This window comes from Tiliqua scincoides, chromosome 1, assembly GCF_035046505.1.
Source record: "Tiliqua scincoides isolate rTilSci1 chromosome 1, rTilSci1.hap2, whole genome shotgun sequence".
Classification (NCBI taxonomy): domain Eukaryota; kingdom Metazoa; phylum Chordata; class Lepidosauria; order Squamata; family Scincidae; genus Tiliqua; species Tiliqua scincoides.
This window is the reverse complement of record NC_089821.1, coordinates 249,608,240-249,636,016: the sequence shown is the minus strand read 5'-3', so window position 1 is coordinate 249,636,016 and position 27,777 is coordinate 249,608,240. Positions and strand designations below refer to the sequence as shown.

Here is a 27,777-nt window from a genome sequence, read left to right as displayed (position 1 = left end):
TTCAATACAGTTCACACGCTCGTTTGTGCGCGCCCCAGTCGTGAAGTGAGACGTCACGTGTAGGAACAGGAGTGGAGTGGCGGGGTCCGTGCACGTGCGAACGCGCTCCTACAGGGAGAGGCAAGGCAGGGGGCGTGCGGGCCAGGGGCTCTGGAGCAGTGCCCGGCTCCCACAGGGGGCGCTCGGCTGCCCCAGCACGGAGCTCTCCAGGGCGCAGCCCGCGGGGCCCCTGAGGCGAAGGGAGCCCGCGCGTGGAGCGCCTTGCGGGAGAAGGAGGCGGGGACGTCACCACAGGAAGTGCCCCCTCCCGGAGCCGAGGAAGGGGACAGGCCCCAAGATGGCGGCGGCAGCTGCGGCGGCTGAGCGGCTCCTGGCAGAGGGGGAAGGCGGCGCCATGGACCCGGCGCGGCTCTCGCCCCCGCCGCAGCCCCAGCCCCAGCCCCGGGGGGACGCGCAGGCCCTGGAGCAGCTCCCGCAGAGCAACACGCTGGTGGGGCTGCCCATCGTGGCCATCGAGAGCATCCTCGGCTTCCTGTCCTACGACGAGACCAGCCAGCTGCGCTTGGTGAGGGCCGGGGCGGGGGGAGGAAGAGAAGAGCCGGGCCGGCGAGGGGGGAGGTGGGCGACCCGGGCTGGGCGGGGACGCCGCGGGGCAGAGGCCACCCCCTGCCCGCCCAGCCTCTGTCCTCCTCCGGAGTCCTCTCACTGGGTCACGCTCCTTGGCCTGCCCCTTGAGGCGAAAGGGCCGGGAGGACCAGCCGGGAGGTGGTGGGCGGGCTGCATGACCTCTGCGGACCCTTTCCTTGGAGGCCCCCAAACTCCCATTCCGGGGGAAGGCAGGCATCCCCGGGGCAGGAAGGGATGAAGGCCACGTGTGGCAGCCCCGTTGTGGCAGGGCTCTCCCCTTGCACCTTCCTCAGGAGTGTGCAGTAGAACCCTCTGGGGCTGCGCCCACCCTCCTTGGAGGAAGTCTCTTTGGACCCCACAGGGTCTCTTTCCATTGACTCTCAGGGTGGAACATAACCCTCACCCTCTTGCTATCCTGCAGTCTCCCCAGCTGCCTTCTGCATGTTTCAGCATCTTTGGGCCTCTTCCCATTTTGGGAGCATCTCTACAATGAGCCCTCCATTTGGATCAAATTTCTGATGCAGGGTTAATTTCCTCCATTATACTCCTATTCAGCAGGGGGACAGTAAATGTCCCTCTTCATCCCAGCATGCTGCCTTTTCCAGTGGCTGTTGCTAAGTGTATCCTCTGTATATTTAGATTGTGAGCCCATGGAGACAGGGAACTATTACATTTAGGCTGCAATCCTAATCACACTTTCCGGAGAGTAAGCCCCATTGAACAAAATAGGACTAACTTCTGAGTAGGCCTGGTTAGGATTGTGCCTTTATTTTACTGTATAAGCCACTTTGGGAACTAACTTGTTAAATGTAAGTATTCTTTAATAATGATAGAAGGACACAAGGCATACACCAATAATGTATGCATTAGGCCTGTGTGTGTGTGTTTCATGTGGTGTTCTTAAGTATGGAATGTCTCATAGTAATTTTCTAATTTGTGTTATTAATATTCCAAAGAGTTGCGACCAAATGTATAATGATTGCAACAGTGCTCAAAATGTTCTAAATTAATCTTGGTAAAGAGATTACACAGGAGAACAACATAAAAATGGCAGTGGAATAATAGAAACGTATCTTTTTTGTACAAATTAAAGTGGCTTTCTCGTAAAGGAGCAGTACATCTAGGAGGCTGAAGCCAGTCGCTTGGACTTGGGAGCTTATGAAATTAAGCAATAATAGTCCAGGGCTGATATAATTCTCAAACTTGTGTCTTGTTTATGTCTAGCCTCAAAGCTAGTTAGCTGTGGAATGAACATGAGAACATTGCCAGCATTAAAGCAAAACGTTATTGGAAAAATATTTGCAGCTCCCGTAAACACGTTGTGTGGTCTTGTTGTACATATTGTATGAAGGCTGCTTGAGATGAGAGTTATGTTATACCTTTCTTGGTATAACAATATTTTTCTTGTTGAAAAATCATAGTGTTGGGGAAAAAACCCTTTTTGTAGGTAGTGAGTCTTTTTTGTAAATTAATGTGACTTTGCTTTAGAAATATGGAGACACTTGAAGTGGAAAACTATGTCTGTTTAGAGAATAGCATTTGATGATATACAAAATTTTGCTGTATTTTTCATGTAGGTTTGCTATGCTTTATGCTCAAGGAAGAGAACAGGTTAATTGACTTACAGCTGTAGAAGTGTGTGCCATTAAGAATGAATATTGACCATCTTTCAGTTTGAATTGTCTGTCTCCTCTGCAGCACTGCAGGGCCTGTCAACGTATTATAGGAGGAATGTTCCCCGAAGATCATTGTGTCAACTGCTTAGAACTCTACCTTGAGCGCCTTATGGGGGAAAGGCAAGATATAAACCTTTTAAATAAATAAAACTCGCAGCTAGAAGAATTTAATACCCAGGTTCTGTCACACTCCTCATTTTTCAAAGAGGGTTTTCTAATGTGTGGTTTGTTCCTATGCCTGTTTAAGCCCCAGAACAGAACTCGCTTCTCTTCTGAATAATCTCAAGAAAATGTGCTCAGGATTGGAGCCTTACTTACCTTAAATATTATTGTTGGAATTGGTGTCACTTGATACTCAATTTATTGTTAAAAACAGACTTTTCCAAAGACTGTTGTGATGGCTACTTAATCACTGTGCTGCTTAAAACAAGATTGGATAAACTACTAAAGCATTATAAGATAGTTACAATGGGCATCTAGTTGACTTTGTACAGCATACTACAAGCCCTTTTTTTTTAATGGCTAATGTAATCATTTATATACTGCAGGCATCAAACTGATGTAGCTAAGCAACCAAATACACTCTACCCATTATCCTTATGCATAGCAATTGAAGCGAGGGTTGCCGTTCAGGTTTCTTCCAGTTTCAACACCTCAAAGTGGAAATAATCAAAACCAGTCTATTTTCATGGCATTTGGTCCAGCTGTAATAATCTTTACTAGCTGGCTATAGATAACCAGTTTGTTTTGTTGCCAAATACTTATGCTTTTTGTCCATTTAGTGGAGCTGAGATGTGACTCCATGTCATGTGTCTGTGTATTTATTTTAAAATTTGCAGGTCACTTTTCTACTCAAAAAGAGCCCACAAATATACAATAAACAATCTTTATAATAAGTTCATTAAAATACAAGTAATAAATAGAATCTTAAACTGTACGAACAGTACAGTACATGACTTGCACATGGTACAAACAGTACAGTACATTTCCCCTTCTAGCTTATATGTGTCTCTAACTAAGTGCACTTCCTCTCTTGTCATCTGCCTGTTAAGGTAGAGCAGGGGTGTTCAAAGCTTTTGGCTGGAGGGTCACATCATCTTTCTGACACTGTGTTGGGGGCTGGGGGGAAAAAGAATTAATTTACATTTAAAATTTGAATAAATTTGCATAAGTTTACATAAATGAATATATTAAAGATGAACTTATATGAATGAATGAAGGTTTTGCAATAGCTCAAGGCCTATAAAAGGCCTTGCACAAAGCAAGCCTGGCCTTTCCTTTGCTGCTGCTACTGCATCACAGATGTGAAACAGCAAGCAGTGGAGGAACCCCTCATCCCACAGCTCACTTGAGAGGTCAAACAGTCGCCCTCAGGCTGAGAACAGTTGCATCGGGCTAGTGCGGGCTGCAACAAATCTCCGGAGGGTCAGAGGCTCATTGGAGACTGGGGGCTCCCTGAGGGCCACATTGAGAAGCCTCAAGGGCTGCATGTGGCCCCAGGGCCAGGGTTTGGGCACCCCTGATGTAGAAGAAGAGGTTGTGTAGGAATATAGGGCAGTGGTTCCCAAAGGTTTTTGTCTGGTGGCTCCCTTGACCTACTGGGCCATTAGCTGTGGCTCCCCATTAGGGCTGCATTCCTATACATTGTATTGGGTAGTGTGTTTTTCATGGGGATTCCGCAGCTCCCCTGGCTGGTTTCCGTGGCACCTTGGGGAGCCATGGCTCACAGTTTGGGAACAGTATAGTGTGATATGTGTCATGCTTGTATTGAAACACATTTTTGGAATATAATGTTGAAGGCAAAAGAACTGATTCTGTGAAGATAATGCCTAAACTCACCATTTTTCCATGTTTCCAATTATAATGCATATGATACAATTTCTATATGGGTCATTATTTTACTCCCTGTACAGTATTTTGCCTTATTGGATAAGACTGTTAGTTGTCAAGATTGAGTTGAGATAATCATTTTGGGTTCCCATCTTCTGTCAAAGCTTCAAACATCATCCTTCTTTTATCAAAGTCTGCATGTGTAACAAATGCACAAGATCCCTCAAGGAGATAGGGTGTGATGTCCACAGTGGCCCATTGCTTTGGCAGGCAAGCATGAGGTTAACACAAGGTTCCTAGATTGCAGTGAATGTGCTGCACATCTGCAGCCACTTGCAGGCAAAAAGGCCCTCAGGGTTAAAAGCAGCACCTGCAGGAAGCAAAAGGCATGTGGGTAGTAGGAGGAGGAAAGTGGAGAGTGAAGCAAGCAAGCAAAACTGATGGATTAATGGACAGTAGAACTAATGGACTAGCTGATGGATTACTGGACCTGTTGACTGACCAATGGGCTAGCTGACTAATGGGCAGACAGATGAATGCACTGCTGGAGACACTGGAGATTGGTGTGTGGCTGCCATGCCCAAGACCTGCTGAGGACCACGGTGCTGCTTTAGTGGCTGGAGAAGCTGCTGGCAGGAGGACCTCTGCAGGTTGAACAGGCAAGCTACCCTGGTGGTGGGGTCCAGCAGTGCTACAGGTGAGAACTGGGGCCATTATTAGGGAACAAAGGGGTACTAATTAGCTTAGAGTGGGCATAAGTTCTCTAAGTGAAGCTTGGATTGGATATCGGGCAAAACAGCTTGTTCCATTTGTCCATAGGCAGACTTGGATACAGCAAGTGCTTTGTTGGGTAGGAAAGCAGAATAAAAATTAAAGTCTAGATATCCAGTTGTGGGTAAACTGCTGTACTACAAATTTTAAACAGCTTGTCATCAGGCAAATGGCACAGTGATAGCAGGTGTTCTGTTCCCTGTTCAGAGTTCTGATTTTAATCTTAATATCCACAACAGCATGCACAACAGAGAGCTCATCAAAAAGTTGAATACAAAATAAAACCTGATAATTATTACTCTTCTCACTCCAACCAACCTCTTCCCTGTTTGCTTTTGAGCAAACCATGAAGAAATTGGAATATAGTTGGGATACATAGAAGTGTGCAATTAATTTCATCTGCCTATGGGTGCTTATAGATTGTGTGGTATGACATGTCACTGGGAAGAGTTTCAAAAGCAGTCTGTGATATGAAGTAAGGGCCTACTGTTTTACAAAAAATCAAAAATCTTACTAGAACTACCCAAGCTGGTGCACGTGTTGATTAGATCCCAGCAATGTGTACATCTTTTGATGTACACCAGAAAGCTGCTTGACCAGACTGACATTCCAGAAGGTTATGAAAACTAGAAAATGGAAAATGTAAATGGATAGGTTACTGTCACATGAAAAAAAATGTAGGGTCACATGAAAAAAGTATTATCTCCACGGACTTTTGTCAGTGTCATGTTGACAAATTTTGTCTTAAGTCATTGGAAAACTCGAAGTAATAGTAGGTTGTTCCAACATTTGTGGGCTCCAGGACTGTTCTGAAAGAGCACAGCCAAGACTTGAGAGTACTTCCTAACATGGCTTTCTCTTCAGTGCCAGTAGCATCAAAATTTATATGGAGGAAGAGTCACTTTTGGAAAGAGTATTAAGTGCAGTACCATTTTGGCACAACAGTTATCAACTATGCTAGCCGTGCTGTTCCTGCTTGTTTGTTTGTAGCTATGAACATAGTTCTTAAATGAAATGCATGCTTGATGCCTGAAACACCTCTGTTTGGAAATATCCTGAAGACTGAACTTGCACTCTGTGCTGAACTTTCAGGTGTGTTCAGACTTCACAGCACAAATATCTAAATCTACAGGAGCACATGAGGCACAAGGTTGCATGCCCGAAAGACTTTTAGAAAAGTTAAGCTCCCACCAGGCAGGTATTTGGCAGGAGAGCAAAGGTGACTGAAACCAGCCCTGGTCCTAGACAGCTCATCAGCTGTAATTTTGACCTTGATGTAATGGCTCTGCATGTGCAGCTCCAGCTGCTGGATGGAGGACTGGAACTTTGTTCACATGTTTCCCCTCTGGCTAGCTAGTGAAATACCTGTAGTGCTCCTACCTGTGGTAAGCTGAAGGTCTTTTCTAAAGTTCTTGTATTCTGTAAGAGAAACCTGTTGTGCTTGCTGTTGTAGGCCAACTGAGGAGAAGCATGCCACTATAACTTCAGAGTTGCTCCAGATTGTTTTTATAAAATGTTTCTGGTTAGCACTAGATGGTGTAACTGAAGTACCCGGAGTAGTTGCTCTTGTGATGTGTCACAAGAAGTACATGTGGAATACATGTGGAAGTACATGTGGAAATGTCTTTTAGAAAAACAAGAGGCAAACATTAAGTGAAACTTAAATGTAAGTTTTAATGTAGAAATACATCGAAGTTCAGAAATTCAGTCCTGAGAACTGTAAGTGCTGAAAAGCACTTGGCAGCCCATTTCCGTAAACTGTACCCTTCATATCAGCAGAATATTTTAAATTAATAATACAAGCCATCTCCTATCTATGAAAACCCATACTTCATGTATTCATCACAGTGTTTTCTCTTTTTATCTGTTTGAAGAACAGAAGACTCTGCTTTTGCACTGTTTTGCACCAGAAGTGTGCTGAGAGATTCTGGGTGGTTGATCACTTTTCATATTATGTTTCAGCTTTTTTACTGTGCTGGTTTTCAATCACTGGTTCATAGATGAATTGATGACCAAAAACTAGCTATTGGTGGGGCTTTAACAGCCGGCTAGCTAACCTCCCTTCCTGCCTTGCTGGCCCTGCAAGGCATTCTGGAGCACGACCTGCCTTTTTCTGCCATTATTCCATTCTTTTTCAAGTACCCCTAAAGGTCCTTGAGTTGAGTGCTCCTGGGGGTACATGAACCCAGGTTGGGAACCGCCGTTTTACTGGTATGTTCACAGTGCACTTACTCTTTACTGATATGTTTACAGTGTGTTTACAAAAAGATGGTGAAGACCAGAATTTAAAAGTGGAAGAATAAAAATGTGTCATGATCATTTTTAATAGACTGTACAGTTCTTAGGTAACAATTAGTGGTAGGTTATTTTTCAGAATCTGCCCTCAGGTAAAATCAAACAAAACTATAGTCAGACATCCCCGTAAGTTTAGCCCCTGACTTATCTGAGAGTCATAGAAAATGCCATTATTTTTGGCTCAAAATCTGCCCGCCTTATCTGTGAGGTCAACTTATAGGCAAGTGTCTGCAGTAAGTACAGTGCTGGTCTGTACAGGGTCTCCACATCTGCTGATTTTGTAACCACAGATCTGGCTCAGCATGGGTCCTGTGGACCCATGTTGAGCCAGACTTGGTCCAACCTGAGCCCTCTGTGCTCTGGTTGCCCCCAGATGGCTTTGTTAAACCCTCAGAGTCTGTGCACATCTGCCTGCGGCCACTGTTTTTGGCCATTTCAGCCAAAAAAAAAAAAGCAACTTCCAGTTTCTGGAAATACTTTCTGGTTTCCTGAAGGTATTTTTCAGGAGAGAAATTATGTGGTCTTCCGTAGATCCTCTCTTGACTAGTGGAAGTAGAATAGTGTCTTATAGATTCAAAATGAACCAGCTTCCTCTCCAGTCTTCATGCTTTCTAGTGGAGTTTGCAGTTCTAGTGTGGGGCACATAATATTTAATATTTAATATGTGGTACAGTTGTGCTGACCAGAAATAAATAAATCTATTTTGTCTTTTAATCAAGACAGCACCAAAAATTGGCTAAAGAGAAACTAGTAAAGGAGTTTTAGTTGTTTTTTAGGCTTACTTTCTGAAAAAAAATATCTAAACATACCAGTTTGGGAGTAACTGTTGCTAGTAGGATATTTGAGGAATTAAAATACTGATTGTTTTTCTTTAAAATCACCTCAGGGATTTTAAAGAAATCCCTTTAAATCCAGGCCTCGGGGAGAACTAGAAGCAAGAGGGTATTGGGACAAAGCAATGTGCCTTAATGGGGAAGAGACCAACCTCCGATCTTAAATACCATTTGGTTCAGCCTTTTAAAATGGGTGTACTGTCATGCTGTGCTAGTATGACTATTAGCTGTCAAGAGCAACAGGAATCTCCTTTGGAACTTGAACAATTGGCACATTAAACATTTATTTAAGATTTTAGTGCCTTCCTTTTTGCTCAGAATGTCATACAACATCATAAAACATAATTAAAAATACTAAAAACATTATATAAAATACAATTCATAACATAACTGGTACTTTAAAATCAAAACAACATCATAAGAATGGATAAAAAGTAAAAACTATAAAAGCAGCATTAAAACTCACAAATGGTGACTAAAAAAGATCTCCTTTTTTAGGGGAAAGGGGATCTTCCTTTCTCAAAGGCTAGGCAAATGGTGACTAAAAAAAGATCATCCAGGGGGTCTTCCTTCCTCAAAGGTTAAGCAAAATAGATATGTTTTTATACCTTGTCTGAAATTATATAAAGAGGAGACTGTTCTGAAAACTTCTGAAAGTTCTTTCCATAGATGTGGTGCAACCACAGAGAAGGCCCTGCATAGATTTACAATCTGATCAAAGCCCAGGCAAGTTGTTGGAGGAAAGGTAAAATGGAAGGATGGCCAGTTAGGAAAAGCTGGAGTGAATGTGTGGAAGATGTGTGCAGTATTAAAATGGAGCTTAAGTGTATTGGTGGAAGAAGAGAGTTAGATGTAACAGCATGAAAATGTACTGTGCTACTGCTTAAGATCCAGGCGCTGTTTATTCCAACACTCTGTATTTAGCATTTGGTTTACTGCTGCCCTGGGGAAACATGTCTTCCTCGACACCTGTTAATCAGAGTGAAATGCCTCAGAACTAGAGGTTCCATGTCTAGTTATAAGAAATACCCATTGTCAATGACTTTAGTTTTTGTTTTGTTTTCTTTAAAGCCCTCTTTGCCAAGGATGACCATAATAAATAAACTGTAGGTGGGTATTGTATTAATGAAGACATGTTTTCTGACTAAACTGTAGCTGCTATTGTTTAGTTTCATTGAATGATCCCCAGTTTTTCAGGAAGTGAATAGTTTCCTTGTTCACTCTTTGTGTGCTATTTGTACATGTCTTCATACACACACCCCAGTAAATATCCACTACTGCTGTTCGCAGGGTAGCCAAAACAACTATAAGTCTAATAGGCCTATAGACTTGGCATGTTTTGTGGATGAAATTCATAGGTTACAACCTGCTTCATCAGGACAGTATCTGCTTTTCAAGCAGACTATTGGTTGGTCTGTGGAACTCCTTGCCACAGGATGTGGTGATGGCGTCTGGCCTGGATGCCTTTAAAAGGAGATTGCACAAGTTTCTGGAGGAAAAATCCATTACGGGTTACAAGCCATGATGTGTATGTGCAACCTCCTGATTTTAGAAATGGGCTATGTCAGAATGCCAGATGCAAGGGAGGGCACCAGGATGAGGTCTCTTGTTATCTGGTATGCTCCCTGGGGCATTTGGTGGGCCGCTGTGAGATACAGGAAGCTGGACTAGATGGGCCTATGGCCTGATCCAGTGGGGCTGTTCTTATGTTCTTACTATAGTGTACAGCTGTTCAGACCCTAATACAGGTTTGGCTTTGCTGCTGATTAAAGCATCTTATGGAGACACATATATGACATTTACAGAGAAGTTGGCCCATTACTCTGTTTTGGTTGCCCTTCTTTGGTCTTTTCTGATGGGGCAACCAGAATTGCACATAACAGTCCAAATGTGGGTGTACCACAATTACTATTACAGCATTATGATGCATGCTGTTTTATTTTCAGTGTCTTTTCTGAGAAAATTAGCTTTATCTTTCAGCTGCAGCCCAGTCAACTGATATTTTCAATGAGTTTTTTTTGGCTATGACCCCAAAATCTTTCCTTGGATGGCTTTAGCAAGATGCTCTTTAGGAAATCTGCACTTTCAGACAGAAAGTGACTATTCCTCAGAAATAATAGATCTGTGACATTTAAAATACAGTATATATAAATACATACACATATGCATATCATATGCATGACTATATTAATTACAGATGTATCCAAGATTGAGCTTTTGAGCCTTAAAATAAATCTTGGATCACTCTTGCCAAACATGAAATGATGTCACTGGTTCAGTCATTCTGTTGTTACTTTGCATGTATATTTACATTCAGTCTCATCTGCCATTTTGTTGCCCAACTAACCAGCTTTTAAAGAACCGCTTGGAGACTCTTCAGTTTTGCTAGGATTTGCATCCTTGAGAACATGAGTTTCAGTCTGCAAACTTGACTGCTTTTGTATTTGTTCCTGATCCAAATGTTTAATCTTACCACAGTTCTATCCCCTTTCTCGGTCTTTTCTATTTTAAACTTTAGATTGTAAATCCCTTAAGACAGGGACTTTTCATTCTGTGCTTTGTATTGGAGCATGCCATGCACATTTAATGGTGCTATATAAAGTAATGATAAGCAGCTGTATTGGTCTCCTTACAGATCCTGTTTTGTTTCCCCTATTAACTCCTTTTCAGACTCTGGTTACACTACTCAGCTTGGTCACTAGATGGCAGACTCTTCCTATGACTTGCTGTGAACGTTGTACATAAGAACATAAGAACAGCCCCACTGGATCAGGCCATAGGCCCATCTAGTCCAGCTTCCTGTATCTCACAGCGGCCCACCAAATGCCCCAGGGAGCACACCAGATAACGAGACCTCATCCTGGTGCCCTCCCTTGCATCTGGCATTCTGACATAGCCCATTTCTAAAATCAGTAGGTTGTACATGCACATCATGGCTTGTAACCCATAATGGATTTTTCTTCTAGAAACTTGTCCAATCCCCTTTTAAAGGTGCCCAGGCCAGACGCCATCACCACATCCTGTGGCAAGGAGTTCTGCAGACCAACCACACGCTGAGTAAAGAAATATTTTCTTTTGTCTGTCCTAACTCTCCCAACACTCAATTTTAGCGGATGTCCCCTGGTTCTGGTGTTATGTGAGAGTGTAAAGAGCATCTCCCTATCCACTCTGTCCATCCCCTGCATAATTTTGTATGTCTCAATCAAGTCCCCCCTCAGGCGCCTCTTTTCTAGGCTGAAGAGGCCCAAACGCCGTAGCCTTTCCTCATAAGGAAGGTGCCCCAGCCCCGTAATCATCTTAGTCGCTCTCTTTTGCACCTTTTCCATTTCCACTATGTCTTTTTTGAGATGCGGCGACCAGAACTGAACACAATACTCCAGGTGGGGCCTTAGCATCGATTTGTACAACGGCATTATAATATTAGCCATTTTGTTCTCAATACCTTTTCTAATGATCCCAAGCATAGAATTGGCCTTCTTTACTGCCGCCGCACATTGAGTCGACACTTTCATCGACCTGTCCACCACCACCCCATGATCTCTCTTGATCTGTCACAGAACCCATTAGCCTATATGTGAAGTTTTGATTTGTTTGCCCCAATGTGCATGACTTTACACTTAGTGACATTGAAGCGCATCAGAGAACACATCAGAAAACTCTGCCTACATGTTGGAGATAGGGAAGTTAGAGGAGTTGATTAAATAATGATTAAATAAATGATTAAAAGATTAAACAGTGGTTAGTACAATACTACTTTGTCACAATACAATGCAGAACATAATCATATTAATTCAAATTGGTGAACTGGGAGGAAATGGTAGCTGTTTGTCTTTAGAGATCCCTGACAGACTTACAACCTGGAAGTCCTGTTAATATAACTACTTATTCCCCCCCCCCCCCACACACACACACACACAGTGGCTTGAATAAATTTTTGTTAAGGTTGGGGATGCAATAATAAAAAATATTCAATTTAAAATGGTTTTTAAAAGTGCAGTTAATCTCCAAGCAAAACTTGCTTTCTACTTGCAGCACCCTTCTCCCCCCCCCCCCCACTCTGGTTTCTCTTTTGGGGAGGTTGTGATGGATCCATGATTCTGAAGGGGGAAAAATTAGACTTTCTGGGTAGCGTTCTCTGGCAGAGGTGGTCTCTCTCAGGCAGGGGAGGACATTATTCAGCAAGTGGCCAGCAACTCAGAATGCCATAGTGCACATTCAAAGAAAACACAAATGCTAGCATCCTTGTGTATTTTCATCTTGAAGTAACCATTATAACAACACCTGTAAGGTAGGCAAGTATTATCCCCAAATTGTGAGGCTATGAGGGAGCAGCTTGCCTAAGATCACCTAATTTTGGGGGAGTTGGAGACAGAGACAAAGGAAGGGTGGGGAGGGGCAACTCCTTTAAAGGCTACTGATTCTGCAATCATCACAACACTTCTAGTTGTGGCTCCTCTTTTGAAGGAGTTTTGAAGGAGAACCACTAAACAGTGGTTAGTACAATACTACTTTGTCACAATACAATGCAGAACATAATCATATTAATTCAAATTGGTGAACTGGGAGGAAATGGTAGCTGTTTGTCTTTAGAGATCCCTGACAGACTTACAACCTGGAAGTCCTGTTAATATAACTACTTATTCCCCCCCCCCCACACACACACAGTGGCTTGAATATTTTTTTTCTCCCTTCTTTTTCTCTGTTCCCTTCTTCTCTTTTCCCCGCTCAGTGCTTTTGATTGTGAACCCAATGCAGGTGACTATGGTAGAGCTGTGAACGCCCAGAAAAAAACCCAGAAAAATTAAAAAAAAAACAGTTTTTTCTGTTTTTTTCCTGAAGACTTTTTTGTTTTTTTCCAAAAATTGGAAAAATTGAAAAAAGAAAAAAATTGATTATAGAATGTTTTATTTTAACATGATGAATAAAATATTTTAAGACAAGATGTTCAAATCTTTTCCAAACCGTTTCTAAAAAATATGTATGGTATCAGATTATTCTAATTTCTGTGCACTGAGGACAAGCAAGTCCGAGGTTACGAACTGAACTCTCCAATGCAAGAACAAGATGCATTTCTTCCTTTAGAAGGCACTGCCATTGTCACAAGAAAAGAAAAATGTTTCAGTTTTGTGTTTGCATGTGGGTGGGTATGTTTGGTTCTGTTATGTCCTCATCACAAGGCCTCAAAGCATTGGAAGAAAATACAGAGCAACAAAAAGGACCTGAAAGTATATACTGAATTTAAAAAGGTAAGAGTTTACATTTATCTGTTTCCAGAAAACTGAATCATTTAGCTTCATTAGTTTATCTTTATAACCTTTGTGTAAATAATGATTTAATTACTCCTAATCTGGTTCTTTACTTCCCCCACCCACAACCATAGATTAGTGTCTTCTTGCAAACTAGCCATTAAATTATTTTTCTTTCCTACTTCCCTCAGGAAAATGGTGAGATCAACATCTAGAATATGGAGGCATTTTCACATTACAAGTTCTTCTGAGTAGAAAAATGTGATTTGCAAATATTGTCAGATGAAATATGCATTTCCAAATGCTACCAGGATGACAAAACACATTCTTGTATGTAACTAGTGTCCTGTAGATATTAAAAAATCCTTCATGGATCTAAGTGAAGAGGACTACAATGATGAAAATGCACATAGTTTTTCTCAACATTCTCATTCAAGAAGTCCTCTTTCTACTCCATCTATAACATCAGCAGCAACACAAAGTTGTCCCGTCAGCAGTATTTTCAAGTAAACAGATACTGAAGACAGCTGCATCCAAAAATTATTCAATAACTTCATTTGTAGACAAGATGACACCTGAAGACCAGGAGAAAATTGATCAAGCTCTTGCAAGAGCAATATATTCTTCTGGAACACCATTTTCAATAACTGAAAATATGTACTGGCCGGATGTTTTGAAGTTACTAAGACCATCAAACCATTTGCCGAGAATTCTTTGAGCAAGCCTCTTTTGGCGTCGGAATATGAACGTGTCATGGATTCTGTGCAAGGAAAAATTAATGAAGCACTGTATCTTGCACTAGTTACAGATGGATGGACAAATGTGAGAGGAGAAGGAATTATAAATTTTGTTATAACAACACCTCAACCTGTTTTTTACAAAAGCATTGAAACAGGAGAGAACAGACATACTGCAGAGTATATCAGTTGTAAAATATGTGAAGCCCTACAGGAAATTGGGAGTGGTAAAGTATTTGCTTTGCTGACTGACAATGCCAGCAATATGAAAGCAGCATGGGAGATCATAATGGTGAATAGCCACATATTACTGCAATAGGATGTGCATCTCATGGGCTCAACTTGCTTCTTAATGATATGAAACTGGACACCCTTCAAATGATCTATAGGGGAGTAAAAGAAGTTATAAAACATGTAAAAGGTACTCATTGTAGCTGCAGTTTTCAAGAAGAAGCAAGTAGAAAAAATGCGAAGAATAAAATAGTGACACTGAAGTTCTGTAGTCAAACTCGGTGGGCTGGAGTGGTGATCTCCTTTAAAAGTTTACTAAAAAACAAACTCTTCAAGAAACAGTAATAGTTGAAGATCTTAAAGTACCCAAGAATGTGAGAAACACTGTTCTTGATCAGGATGTCTTCTGGGTTCAGCTGCAAAATTCCCTGAAGATTCTAAAGCCAATTGCTCCAGCAATCACTGCATCTGAATCAGATAGTGCACTTTTGTCAGAAATTCCTTATTTAATGACCAAAATAGAAACAACTGTTTTTTACAATCTCAGTATATCTCCACCTACAACTACAGAAGAAAGTAAAGTGAAAGACTTTATTTAAAAAACGGAAGAATTTTGTTGCCATCCAATTCATGCTGCTGCAAATCTGCTGGATCCAAGATTCAAAGGTGAAAATATAAGTGATGACAGCACTGTTACTGCATTTGACTGGTTTACAAAACAAGCATCACCTTTAGGACTTGAGGTTGGGAAGGTACTTTCAAATGTTGCAGAATATAGAGCATCTTCAGGGATCTGGTCGAGGAATGCAATCTGGGATTCTACCAAACATATTCCTCCTGCAACATGGTGGCAAGGTCTTTGCACAACACAGCCTCAGATTCCTCCAACTTCTGCAGCCTGTGAAAGAATATGGTCTATGTTTGGAAACACTCACACTAAAATCAAGAAATAAACTGACATGTGAAAGGGTAGCGAAGCTTGTTTCAATCCAGGCAAACCGTCAGTTTTTAGAAGTCTATAATAACTGTGATAATGACAGACACAACTGAGGAGCTGCAGAAGCAGAGACGGAAACTGATAATTACAGCTCAGAAAATGATTCTGATTAAATTTCATGCCCGTTCATTGAAACTTAGTCCCACTCCCTTCTATACACTCCCCCCCTCTTCAGTTCTGTTTATGAGAATGGGTTTTTTATTTTATTTAATAATAATAATAAATAATAATAATAATACAGGTATTTATATACCACTTTTCTTGGTTGTCAGATTTCTCCTCAGACTTTATTCAAGGCGGTTTACATAGGCAGGCAAATTAAATCCCCGTAGGGATTTTTACAATTTGAAAGAAGATTCTATCTTTCAAGAAACCACAACATTCAGATGTTTCTTTCTGATCTGGTCGAACATTCTGGCCTCCATCCTCCCACGCTCAGAGCAGGTGGAATAACTCGGCTCAGCTTGTCAGCTGCTTCAAGGTCACATGGTGGCGGTGGCCTCGAACTGGCGACCTGCGGATGTTATCTTCAGGCAAACGGAGGCTCTACCCTCTAGACCAGACCTCCTGCCCATTTAATACTGTGGAGAGGAAATATGACTAATTGTACTTTTGGATTTTTAAAAATTGTTTTGTGGAGGTTTTCTTGTCTGTTCCACATAAACTAGTAAACAGTTTAGGAGGTTGTTGCTCCATTTGTTACAATTACAAATAAATATTATTTAAAAAGTAAATTCAGTTTGTAATAATTGTTTGGACACACTATAATTTTAATATGCTAGTTGTGATAATTTTATGCCAAGTCAAATTGTCCATATTTTGTGTTCCTAAAATGACTTGCAATCTGGAAAAGAAAAAAAAGGTGCTAATGTTGCATTTTTTTAATTTTTCTGAGAATTTCCATTTTTTCTGGAAAAAAGAACCAGAAAAAAAACTGGATTTTTTTCCGAGTTTCAAAATTTCTGGAAATTTTACATCTCTATACACAATATTAGAAATGCTCATTGATGTGTTTTTCCTTAGCTATGTTTCTATGTGTTTTTGATCAGCTCCAAAAATTGCACATGTGATAATTGGTGAACTTATAGGAGTTATTGTGTGTTTACCCATACTCAAATTTGTGAGGACAAACACTATAAAGTTCAAATGCATTAAGGAAGCTATGTTAAAGCAAATCAAGTTTTTTACAAGACAAGAAACCTTTATTGGCATGTTTAAAATACAAACAGTGTAAAGCACAAAATTGGCTGGAGGGCAACATAAATCAAACAGTACACCTTCAACCAGGCCTTGCTGCATCACTTCAGCTATTTGGGACCAACATAGTAATATGTCTCTTAATAATCATTTTAATATATTTGGCCGCCACCCCCCCCCCCCAGAAAGCTCTTCATTAACCCCACCCAGTATGTATGTAATTGTGATCTGGTCATCCCAATCCCCGATAGTGGCCAAGACTGGTGCTAAGTAGCATATGTGAAGATCTTGGTATAGTGTGCAGTGTACTAACATGTGGGAAAGAGTTTCTAAATTTCCCATCCTACATGGGCAAACTGCAGCTGGAATGCCTCTATATCTGCCAAATAACTGCTTGGATGGGATGACATTGCATCTCGCTAGGTTAAACGCCCTCCATTCTTGGGGGCATTCCAAGAAGTCAAAATATTTAGACCTCCTTCCAGATAGAATAGCAAGATGGAGATGTACTAGAGAGCAGGTTTTGTGGGCATTGCTATAAGGGTCCTGTTGCTCGATGTCAAGGAACCTTTGTTTCAGGGTTCTGTAGGCCTTCTCTGTGTCTAGAGCACCTAGCAAGTCTAAGGAGAGCCCCATAGAACAGATTTTCTTACTCAAAAGAGCTAAGCCTGGAAATAGAAGAGAATCGGGTGAGAGGCCCCAAATCAAGCTATCTTGAGCTGACGGGTGATACACTCTGAGCCAATAACTAAAAGTCCTAAGCCGTGCCAGGTAATCCACTCTGTGTTGGCCAACTTCCAAACAAAGAGTTGCATAGGCTACACAACGTGGCACCCCTAGTATCTTATGTAAGAACATCGCCTGCACTCTCAATTGTGCAGTCGAAGGCTGATGACCAGATGGGGCGTCCATATAAGAGCTGGGAGATAGTTTTTGCATTAAAGGCCAACAGTGCAGCAGGAATGTAGGAGTTACCCCTGGTGAAATGGAAATGCAAGATCGCTTGGGTCGAAACTTTGGCTAGATTTACTGCCATTTTACAATGCGTCACCCAAGAATGCTTATGATGGAAATAGATCCCTAAATATTTAAACTATCTTACCTGTTCAATTACCTTCCCTTTGAAAGACCAATAGAGAAGTTTCTGAGATTTGCCAAATACTACTATCTTAGATTTATCAAAATTTAGAAATAGCTCATTTTTCTTTAGGTAGTCAATACAGCCAGTTATCAAACATTTCAGACCTACCCTCGAAGTTTACAGTAAAAACATACCATCAGCGTATAGTAAGAGCAGGATATGATTGGGGCCTTATTTAGGGCTGTGAGCATTGATCTCTTTAAGATGAGTATTGAGGTCATTTAGAAATAAGTTGAACAATGTTGGAGCAAGAATGCAGCCCTGCTTCACTCCCTTGTTAACAAGGATTGGCTCTGAAAGATTATCTCTAAGGAGACTCTAACCTGACAGCTAGAATCAAGTTTTTTACATTTGTGTGTATGAATTGCAATTCTCTCATAGTATTAAAAGTAATAGTGTCCTTATTTTTGGAAGAATGTGTTCTCTATACAGGTGGAACCTATTTATCTGCGTTAGTTCCGTTCAGTGACTCGGCACGATTAACAAAAAAACGTGTTGTACTAAATTCCATAGAGTTACACAAATACGCTGCAGCCTGACACTTCCGGATGGAAGGAAACTAAGGCAGCTGTTATCAGTCCCCTCCGTACTCAGCCCTCCCTGTTGCCAGCTGCCCAGCTTCTTTCACAGTAGGGATGCTGATCTTTTAAGAGTCCAGTCCTATGCTTTTCTACTTAGAAGTAAGCCCCATTGTAGTCAATTGGGCTTACTCCCAGGAAAGTGTGGAGAGGATTGTTGGCTAAATCACATGCTTTGCTTACTGGGAAGGCTTGCGTGTGATAGCCTGCACCATCTCAGTGGGGGGGGGGGGTTGCTTGTGTCAGTGATTGCCTGCACCATGGTAGGAGGGGGAATTTGGCAAACACTCCCTGGTTGTTTTTTTTAAAGCAATCCCCTCTGTTGCTACCACACCTGCCCCTGTGTGAGTGAGAATGAGTGAGAGAGAGAGCTCCACCTTGCTGCACGTGTTCTGGCTACAGAGATTTTTGGCCCCCCCCTTCCCCTCTTTAGCCTCTTTGCTGGCTCAGGGGCTCCAGGAGTGTTACTGTTCCTCTGCAAGGGGAACCTCTTCCAGGGCTAATTCCCTCCCTGGGCAAGGCAGAGCCTTTTTGTAGTGTTTTGGGCTGCCTGGAAATGGAGCAAGATGACAGTGCAGGGCAAAGGTGTGTGTAACTTTCGGTTCCCCCACCCCATTTGCATTGAGACAAATCCGCAGGTAAAAAATCCATGGATAAATAGGCTGCACCTGTATATTCTTAGTTATTTGAAGAACTTTGGCAAGAAGCTAATAGTATCTTCACTTGAGGCTGTACATAAATTACAGCCAATCTTAAAATACTGAGTGATGAGAGGACTACAGTTAAATTATTTGAACTCTGGAGCAAATTAGTCAAAAACTGCAAAGAGTAGATCTCTGTTAGTAGCCACATTTGGAACTCTGCAGCATTGCCTTCCACTGGTATACAGAAGCTAGTTAACCACCAGAGAGACCTGCAGCTTCTTAACAGCATCTGAAGTATTTTATTTGTGTTTCCTAGGTTTGCAAGCGAATGGACTTGGTCTGCCAGAGAATGCTGAATCAGGGATTTCTGAAAGTGGAAAGATATCACAACTTGTGCCAGAAACAGGTTAAAGCTCAACTTCCAAGGTATGCTTCTTACTACAACTCAAGATTGGAAGTAATATGCTGTATAATCTTCTGTTTGTCAGGGTGTTAAAGGGGAAAATCTTTCTGCAAATGCTTTCGAAAGCATTAAAGTTAATGTGTCTCCATTGCCTTGTGCTTGAAGGCTTTGTGACTGTGCTAAAGTCTCTCTGTATGCCCCCCATGTATTTCTTCTCACTGCTGCTTGCCAGTTCATACCAAGAATAGCTTTGAAAATGGGGCTTTTATCCCCATCCCTGCAAGCTTGTAATTGGCACTCTAGTGATCATTGCCACTTTGCCTTCAAAGAGACTCCAGCAGTGGCATCATAGGAAGACAGAGAGAGCAAGATTACATATGAATTGCAGTAGCACCTAATAGCCTCTGCTTCTTCTTGTAATAGATATATACTGAAGTTATTATATGCAATATTTATCACAAATATCTAAAGTCAGGATCTTGAGCAGCATAACTGACAGCAGATGGTAGTCTTTATCATTTGTTTGAGGTGACATTTTTATTACATTTGTAAGCTCCCTTGACAGTCCAGTTCTGATCAAAGGCTAGAAATAGAATTGCTCTTCAAATCAAATGGCAGCAGTTTCAACAATTTTACTTTCAAGTGCTTCAGCTTGGCCTGTTTTGATGGCATAGTTTAAATGATATCATCTGTGTACAAAATTCTATGTAGCATCATAAAATTCTAAATAGCTGTTTACAGTGATCAAATAAAGCTTGAATAGTTAAAAGTCAGCATTCTTCCATGACAGCAGTTACTAGAATTCAAATATAAGAATACACACAGATGAAACTACTTTCTATTAAGACTGTTAGTTTCAGTGTTGTCTACACTGACTGGTAGCACCATTCCAAGGTTTCAGACCAGGGTCTTTCTCAACTTTACTGCAGATGACAGAGGGATTTGTATCTGAACTCCAGTCAGGAAACACTAGATAAACATGTTAGAAAAAGGATTCTTTTTCAGATTTTTTTTTTCAGTGCTGCAAATACAGGCAGTCCTGCTGATCTGGTATACACCGTTTCACTTATCCACAGATCTGCCCCCTGCACCCATTACAAGTACAGTGATGCCTCGCAAGACGAATGCCTCGCGCAACGAAAAACTCACAAGACGAAAGCGTTTTGCGATTTTTTTTGGTGACTCGCAAGATGAATTTTTCTATGGCCGTGCTTCGCAAGACAAATTTTTTTGCATTTTTTTTGTTTTGGCTTGTTTGCAGTTTGCAGTGATGCCTCGCAAGATGAAATTTTCGCAATATGAAACGACTCGCGGAATGAATTTCGTCTTGCGAGGCATCACTGTACCTTTGTTTTACTGTAGTAGCGCTTGCCCCGAAGGTCCTTCTTACTCAGCTGAAAAACGGAACATGCAGGCAACCAGCCTGCAAGCTAGAGAGCAACTAATAGGAAGCAGGACAATTCTCTGTAACATGCAGGCTCATTGTCAGTACATTCAGTTCTTCAGTTCAACAAGAAGGATCTGCGCTCAAGTGCTACTACAGTAAGAACAGCCCTGCTGGATTAGGCCATAGACCCATCTAGTCCAGCTTCCTGTATCTCAGTGGCCCACCAAATGCCCCAGAGACAAGAGACCTGCATCCTGGTGCCTCTGGAATGAAACCCCTGCAGTTAAGTAGAGCCTTTGGAGATTGCATTCCTGCTTCCATTCAGAGGCACTGGAGTGTGTTTCTGTAGCCAAGGACCTTTTGAGCTTTAGGCCTATGATCTAGGGCCCTGACTAGGAAGGAGGGAGCTATACAAAGAGGAGGCCTGTGAGTGTTCACAAAGATTGTCCTTGCTAGATTAATTGCTAATGAGGTGTGTCTTGCCTGCCTTTGAAAAAATGGTGTCAATATTCTGTGAAAGAATCTCTGGATGCTCCAAGCTGGGTGCTAGTGATATTGATCATTGCTAAAAGCAACTGTATAGGAACATAGGAAGCAGCTTGAGACTGAGTTGGACTGTTGGTCTGTCTTGCTCAGTATTCTCTGTATCGGGTGGGCAAACATTTTGGCAGGAGGGCCACGTCATCTCTCTGACACTATGTCGTGGGCTGGGGGGAAAATTAATTTACATTTCAAATTTGAATAAATTTACATAAATGAACACATTAGACATAATTTATATGAATGAATACATTTTACTGAGCTTATTTATAATTCACATGAGAACTGTAATACAGTCATGTAGAACCACATGAGAACTGTGAACTGTTTGGCACACACCTCTTGTACATTGAAAACATACAAACCAAGCCAGAAACACATAAGAGGCATAAGTTGTTCAGAGGCAATGGGAGGGGGGGTTAAAATAATATCTGGGGAAAAGCAGAAAACACATGGAGACTATAAAAGGCCTTGCTCTAACTTAGCCCAAAGCTCAGGTCTGGCACTTGTGACCAGCAGTCGTGGGCCATCACAGGCTCCAACAATCCCCAATGGGCCAGAGCCTCATTGGAGACTGGGGGCTCCCTGCAGGCCGGATTGGGGGTTCCTGAGGGTTGAAAATGGCCCACGGGCCAAGATTTGTCCATCCCTGCTGTATATTGACTGGCGGTAGCTGTCCATAGTTTCAGGCAGGAATTTTTTTTCTGAGATGCCAGGAATTGAACCAGGAACCTTCTGCATGCAAAACTTGCAGTTGAGTCATGGCTACAATCGAGTCATGGCTCCTCCCAGAAGTGTAGTTCTCTTCAGTGTATTCATCACTTTGAATCATATTCTGTATTCTCAAGGGTAGTGATTTGTCATCTTTCATTAAATAGCTTGGTCCCATTAGCACTGGATTTTTATTAATACATTTTGATTTTAAAGGGGGGGATTCCTCTCTCACTTGAATAATGCAATTTTTTGCAGAAGCAAATTTGGGGAAGTTAAACCTCTAACCAGAAGGTCTTTTGCTAAGTCAAATATAGCAGTCAAAATTGAAGACCCAGTGTGGAATAATGGATAGCATGTCAGACTAGGAGGAGCAGGGGAGTCTTGCTTTCAAATATCCATTCAGTCATGAAGTTTGCTGGATTCTTTTAGGCTACTCAGTATCTCTTAGCTCAGTGTTTCCCAAGCTGTGGGTTGTGACGCCGCAGTGGATCACAACTGATTGTTGGTGGGTCGTGAAACTGAGCTGATAGCTGACAAGAAAAATGCATTGAGTTTTCAGTCATGCCTCAATTTGCTTAGAAGGGCAACCCAAGAGAAATGCAAACCACCAGAATGATCCCGACCGATGAAAGCAGGCCCAAAAAACACTTGAGAAGGAAATCCCTGTTCCCCTGCCGACAAGGAAATGGTATTGAGCCCTATGGAAAGTGAAACGGAGCTACACATGCACTTTTATTTGTGAGTAGGCAAGCGTGCCTGGGCTCCTGTTGATGAAGACCAGGAGCCTTAATGATGTTTGTTCCTGATGGTGACTGAAACTTAGAATGTCCACACTTCTATCATGCTTCAATATATTTTTTTCTATTAATTACTAATCTCTGCAGTGTTGCTAAATGACTTTGTTGAATTTATTTCTTTTTAGACGGGAATCAGAAAGGAGAAATCACTCACTAGCTCGCCATGCAGACATTCTTGCTGCTGTAGAAACAAGGTTGTCACTTCTAAATATGACGTTCATGAAGTATGTGGATTCTAATCTCTGCTGCTTTATACCTGGGAAGGTAAATTACAAAAGAAGGTTGCAGTGTTAAATTGTTATGTAATAAGTTGCTGTTTTGAGGTGCTCAATGATGGGAGTATAAGGTATTGTTGAGGCCTGGCTCTGTTATCTGAACATTTTTGTGAGGAAACCTGCAGTTCCTTGTTTACAGAAACTGCTGTTCCTGTGTGACTTACCTGGTTGCCAGGACTTTGATCATGAAGTATGCAAACTTAATTTCTGAAAACATTTAGAAAACATTGATTAAATTTGGCTGGCTGTCCAGATCTGCTGTGCTGGCAAACTAAAAAAGCTGTAAATCACCCCTAAGTTATGTTCCAGGTCATTTCAAGTCGTTAGTTTTAAAAACATTTAAAAGTTGCTGTAAAAAACAATTGTATCCCTGTTGAAGAGTATGCTAGACCTTGTCAGTTGCCACATCTCAATTTTTTAAAACCTTTTTTTAGGTAATTGATGAAATTTATCGTGTATTAAGGTATGTAAACTCTACCAAAGCTCCTCAGAGAGCCCATGAAGTCCTTCAGGAGTTAAGGGACATTTCATCTATGGCAATGGAGTATTTTGATGAGAAGATTGTTCCAATTCTGAAAAGAAAGTTGCCCGGATCAGATGTATCAGGACGTCTTATAGCAGCAGCTCCAGGTACCTTGTCCAACTGTCTCTGAGGTCTTATGCAGTCAGTGAGAAATTCTTATGTCTGTCTTTTGTGACTGTCTCCTCTTAGGAGTTTCTTCAGTGCACTATTTTGTAAAGCTCTTCAGTAAACAAAAAACAACATTTTTAAATTGGAAGCTATGTCTTCTATCTAGGCATTTTTCTATTAATGTCTTTTGTACCAATGGATTTTAAAAAATGGTATTGTGGAGGAAGAGAGGACTGTGGAAATTTGTCGGTTGCCTCGTATGGGACAGAGAAATGTAGAAACTTAATAGGAATTTGTGTTCCAATTATGTTCTATAGAACAGCTGTAGATTTACATGCTCATATTCACTGTACAAATCTTGATGCTCAATTTTGTGCCAAAGTGTGATGGAGAACTTAAATCCCTCTTCTTGCAGTTCCAGGTCCTTCTGCAGCCTTAACAACAATGCAGCTCTTCTCCAAACAAAATCCATCAAGACAGGAGGTCACCAAACTTCAGCAGCAAGTTAAAACCAATGGTGCAGGTGTGACTGTGCTGAGGCGTGAAATTTCAGAGCTTCGCACCAAAGTTCAAGAACAGCAGAAGCAGCTCCAAGACCAAGACCAGAAACTGCTTGAGCAGACTCAGATCATAGGCGAGCAGAATGCTCGACTGGCTGAGCTCGAACGCAAACTGCGAGAGGTCATGGAAAGCGCAGTTGGAAGTTCCTCAGGGTCAGCACCAAGTGAAGAGTCTCCTAGGAAACGGAAGAAGGCTGCTGAATCAATAGGTTCACTTAGGAAGTCTAAACGCCTTCGAAATAATAAATAACTTGGGGATAAATGACACCTTCAGAAGAATGCACTGCTATAGTAGCCCAAATAGGGTGTCGGCATACTGCAATTCACAGCATGGTGTCATTTTAAGCTGCTTGTTCTTCAGAGCACCATAGACTTGAACAAAACTTTCTCATTGCTGAGACATTTCTTCCCTGCCCAGCCTGACCCTGTCTCTGTCTGAGTGGGCCTACTGCACAGGATCATAATGATTTGCCAATGATTTGCCATAGGTCTGTACTAACCAGACCTGCGCTATCATGTTCTAAAAAGTTAATTTTTATTTTCCGTGCAGACAACTCTTAAAAGTATAACTTTAAAGTATAACCTTGACGCATCTGTTCTCATGAATGAGTATCTTAAACAAATTCAGGCTTAACTCACTAGAAAATTAAACTGATGAAACAGCAGTGTCCTGTTCACTTGAAAAGATCCACTTTTTAACATCTTGTTGACTTTTTTGGTTGCAAGTGACCTTGTTTAGAATGTCTGAAACACATAGTTTGTAACACATGGGAGTCTACATAATGAGTAAAAATGACTTATGAAGCCTACAGTATTGGCTATATATATTTTTGTAAACTTAACAAGCAAGCGACTTCAGTCTGCTTTTCACAAATGCATACCCTTCTTCTAAGTGTCTGGAGCCATATTTTTATCTTCGCATGGATAGATGCATGCATTGCTTAGTCAGCTTGCTAAAACATTTGCCTGGAGTGGCAGTTAAATCATTGCCTCTTCCTCTTTTTATAGAGCACTTTCTTGGTTCTTAGCCATGACTCTGCCTCTGCTTGCAGTACAGCTGTTTCTTTGCTTAGGAGACCATTTTATCACACTAGTGTAGGAGAGTATATAAACCAGCCTATTTGCTGCTTCTGCTGCCTTGTAGATAGCAGGTGCTCTTATATAAAGCAGGACTTCAGGGTTTGGTTCCTTTGTCTGTGGGTTTCTGATTATACACTACTGACACTGGTTCAGAGGTTAAGACTGTTAAGTGGTGAACAAAGTTATTCATTCTTACAGTACACAGGTTTGGTAAGGCATGGTTCAAATTCTAACCGTTTATTTTAACCTTACTGTTTTAACCTTACTGTTACATGGAAGGAACTCTCTGTAATAACTCTATTCTAGCGTTCTTTATCCTAAAAGTAAATTGACTTCAGACAACAAAGCTTTAATTTCTTTTGCACTCCTGTTTTGAATTTGTAACTGGAAAAGCATGTCTTGCACTGTACAGTCTCTGGATTTGTCACTTTAACAGCCTCCAAGTTGTATTGTACAGTGGCTCCTTCCCCCAGTTGTGTGTGGGTTTTTTTGGGAAACCTTAGACAAATATTGCTGTCTGTGGTTTTAATTTGATGTTCTTAAACGATGTAGCTCTGTTGCTGAACTGTTACATTTTTTCTTAATCTGTTGCTGCTTGGGCTTTTTCATAATTTCAATTTCAATTGGGAACAGAAAATTGAATTTGAGTGGTAGGTTAAAAGACCACTCCTGAACTAAATGTTTTGCAAAGTACCTTGGGTTAAAATGGACACTTAATAACTCATTTTCATTTGTCCATCAACGATGAAACAAACTTAGACTATTCTGGGCTTTTTCTTAAAAGTTAATCAAAGTCCATTCATTCATATTTTGAAATAGGTTTCTCATAAAACAGAACATTGCAAATTTATGTCAAGAGTTTGGAGTGTTTAAATTTTTAATTATATTCTTGTTTTGCTATCTTAAAGCTGCTTTACTGTGTTGTTTTTTTTCTTTTAAATGGGAGCAGGCTATTGTATCTTAGCAGTGGGTATACACTGAATTGCCTCAAGGATAATACAACAGTTGTTAAATCATTCATTTCGAACGTTCTTTATTTTAATGAGCTCAGTTTGTATCAAATCAGCAAAATATATTGGGCACAATTACTTATAGAAGCATTACAGATCTGTAAAAATCAATGAAGTTTTTTCAGCAGTAACTATTACTTCTGTGTGTGCTGAAACTTGCTATGTTTGGTATAATTCCTTTCCTAGTCCAGTCTACTTCATGTGTGGAAGACAGGTGGGTTGGATCCTTTCCACTGTTCTCTAGGATTTAGTGTTTTTTTAAATGACATGGTGCCTGCTAAACTGTGTTGTGTGAATTTGTCTATAGACAGGAGCCTCAGCTAGGAGGCACTTTAGATTTAAAGCAAGACTTTTTCACATGCTACTATAAGGGCGTGTCCTGTGACTGAATCCCACATTAGTGTTTGTGGAAGAACATCAGTAATTGGATGAATGCACTTCTTTCCAGTGGTGCCTGTCACTTACTTGACTTTGATATACCTCTTTACAGAAAGATATTGGAAAGTGACAATTTTCGATAGGTACATAACTGTTTATTTCAGCTGCCTCCATTTGAGAGTAATACTTATACCTAGCAAAACTCTAGCAGTAATTATATTCCTCTCTACTGCCAAATAATTTGGTAGTCACCACAATCCTGGAGCTTCTCTGTGCTATATAAAATGAACAAAAGAAGCACCAATGCTTCAGTTACATAAAGAAAGCAAAACCACACAACTTTTCAACTGTGAATCTTCAACACTATCCAGGATCAAAGAACCTAAATCAGCCTTAATTTCTGGGCTTGACTGTTGATGCTTCCAGTCCTACCTCAGTAGCCAAGTCTGTCAAAAATTAACTCTACCTAGTTCCATATAGACCCCACCATTCAAAGAAAAAAAAAGGTACAGCAGGTTACTGAATTTGTGGAATATTAATCTGTACATCACAGGAGCCTGGTACACAGAGGTGGCCAAGTTTGCAGATGGTAACCAACTATTCAGGGTGATTAAAATCAAACCAGATTGTGAAGAACTCCAGAAGAAGGATCTGAGTGGGCAACGAAATGACAAATATAGTTCAATGTTGCCAAGGGGAAAATGATGCACACTGGGGTAAAAAATTCCTACTTCAGGAGTGCTGAGACACCATGCCTCATGGGCTCAGTTATCTTGATGCTTGCAGGAAACTTCTACCATGTAATAAAAAATCTGGTTGTTACCTTCCAGGTTTGCAGCTGTCTTTTTAAATTTAAGTGTATGGCAATGACTGATGCAAAATGAGATCTGAAGATGGTAATTAGATTCTTCTTCAAAGCTTATTAGATTAAACCCATTATTGCCCAGCCCACACACGTACGCAGTTGGTCCTATTGCATATACGAAACACTGGACAGAAATGGCTTAAAGTAGGAACATATTTATGTACTTGTTCTTGTTCCACAGCTAGGTACACCCTTGTATATCTCCTCTTATCAGTACAGTAACTTCTCAAGTTAAGAACAAATGAACAAAGCGTGGGAATCCTGTTCCTCATGGTAATAGAGCACATTTTCCCATGAATTTATGCCAGCTCCAATTACATCATATTTAAGGGCT

The 27,777-nt window shown here is 41.1% G+C and overlaps 1 protein-coding gene across 1 annotated transcript; it reads left to right on the top strand.

Moving 5' to 3' along the window:
* The first annotated feature begins 325 nt into the window (after nt 1-325).
* On the top strand, nt 326-26,210 carry FBXO28 (F-box protein 28). The gene is made up of 5 exons (XM_066611677.1): nt 326-565; nt 19,120-19,229; nt 22,770-22,908; nt 23,354-23,549; nt 23,966-26,210. The coding sequence occupies exons 1-5, from the start codon at nt 338-340 to the stop codon at nt 24,358-24,360; spliced, it is 1,068 nt and encodes a 355-aa protein (XP_066467774.1). The 5' UTR covers nt 326-337; the 3' UTR covers nt 24,361-26,210.
* Nucleotides 26,211-27,777: the final 1,567 nt, after the last annotated feature.

Coding starts and splice junctions, on each gene's coding strand:
- FBXO28 (XM_066611677.1), top strand. CDS start 338: ATGGCGGCGGCAGCTGCGGCGGCTGAGCGGCTCCTGGCAGAGGGGGAA. Junction 19,230..22,769: donor GTTAAAGCTCAACTTCCAAG/GTATGCTTCTTA, acceptor ATTTCTTTTTAG/ACGGGAATCAGAAAGGAGAA. Junction 22,909..23,353: donor GCTGCTTTATACCTGGGAAG/GTAAATTACAAA, acceptor ACCTTTTTTTAG/GTAATTGATGAAATTTATCG.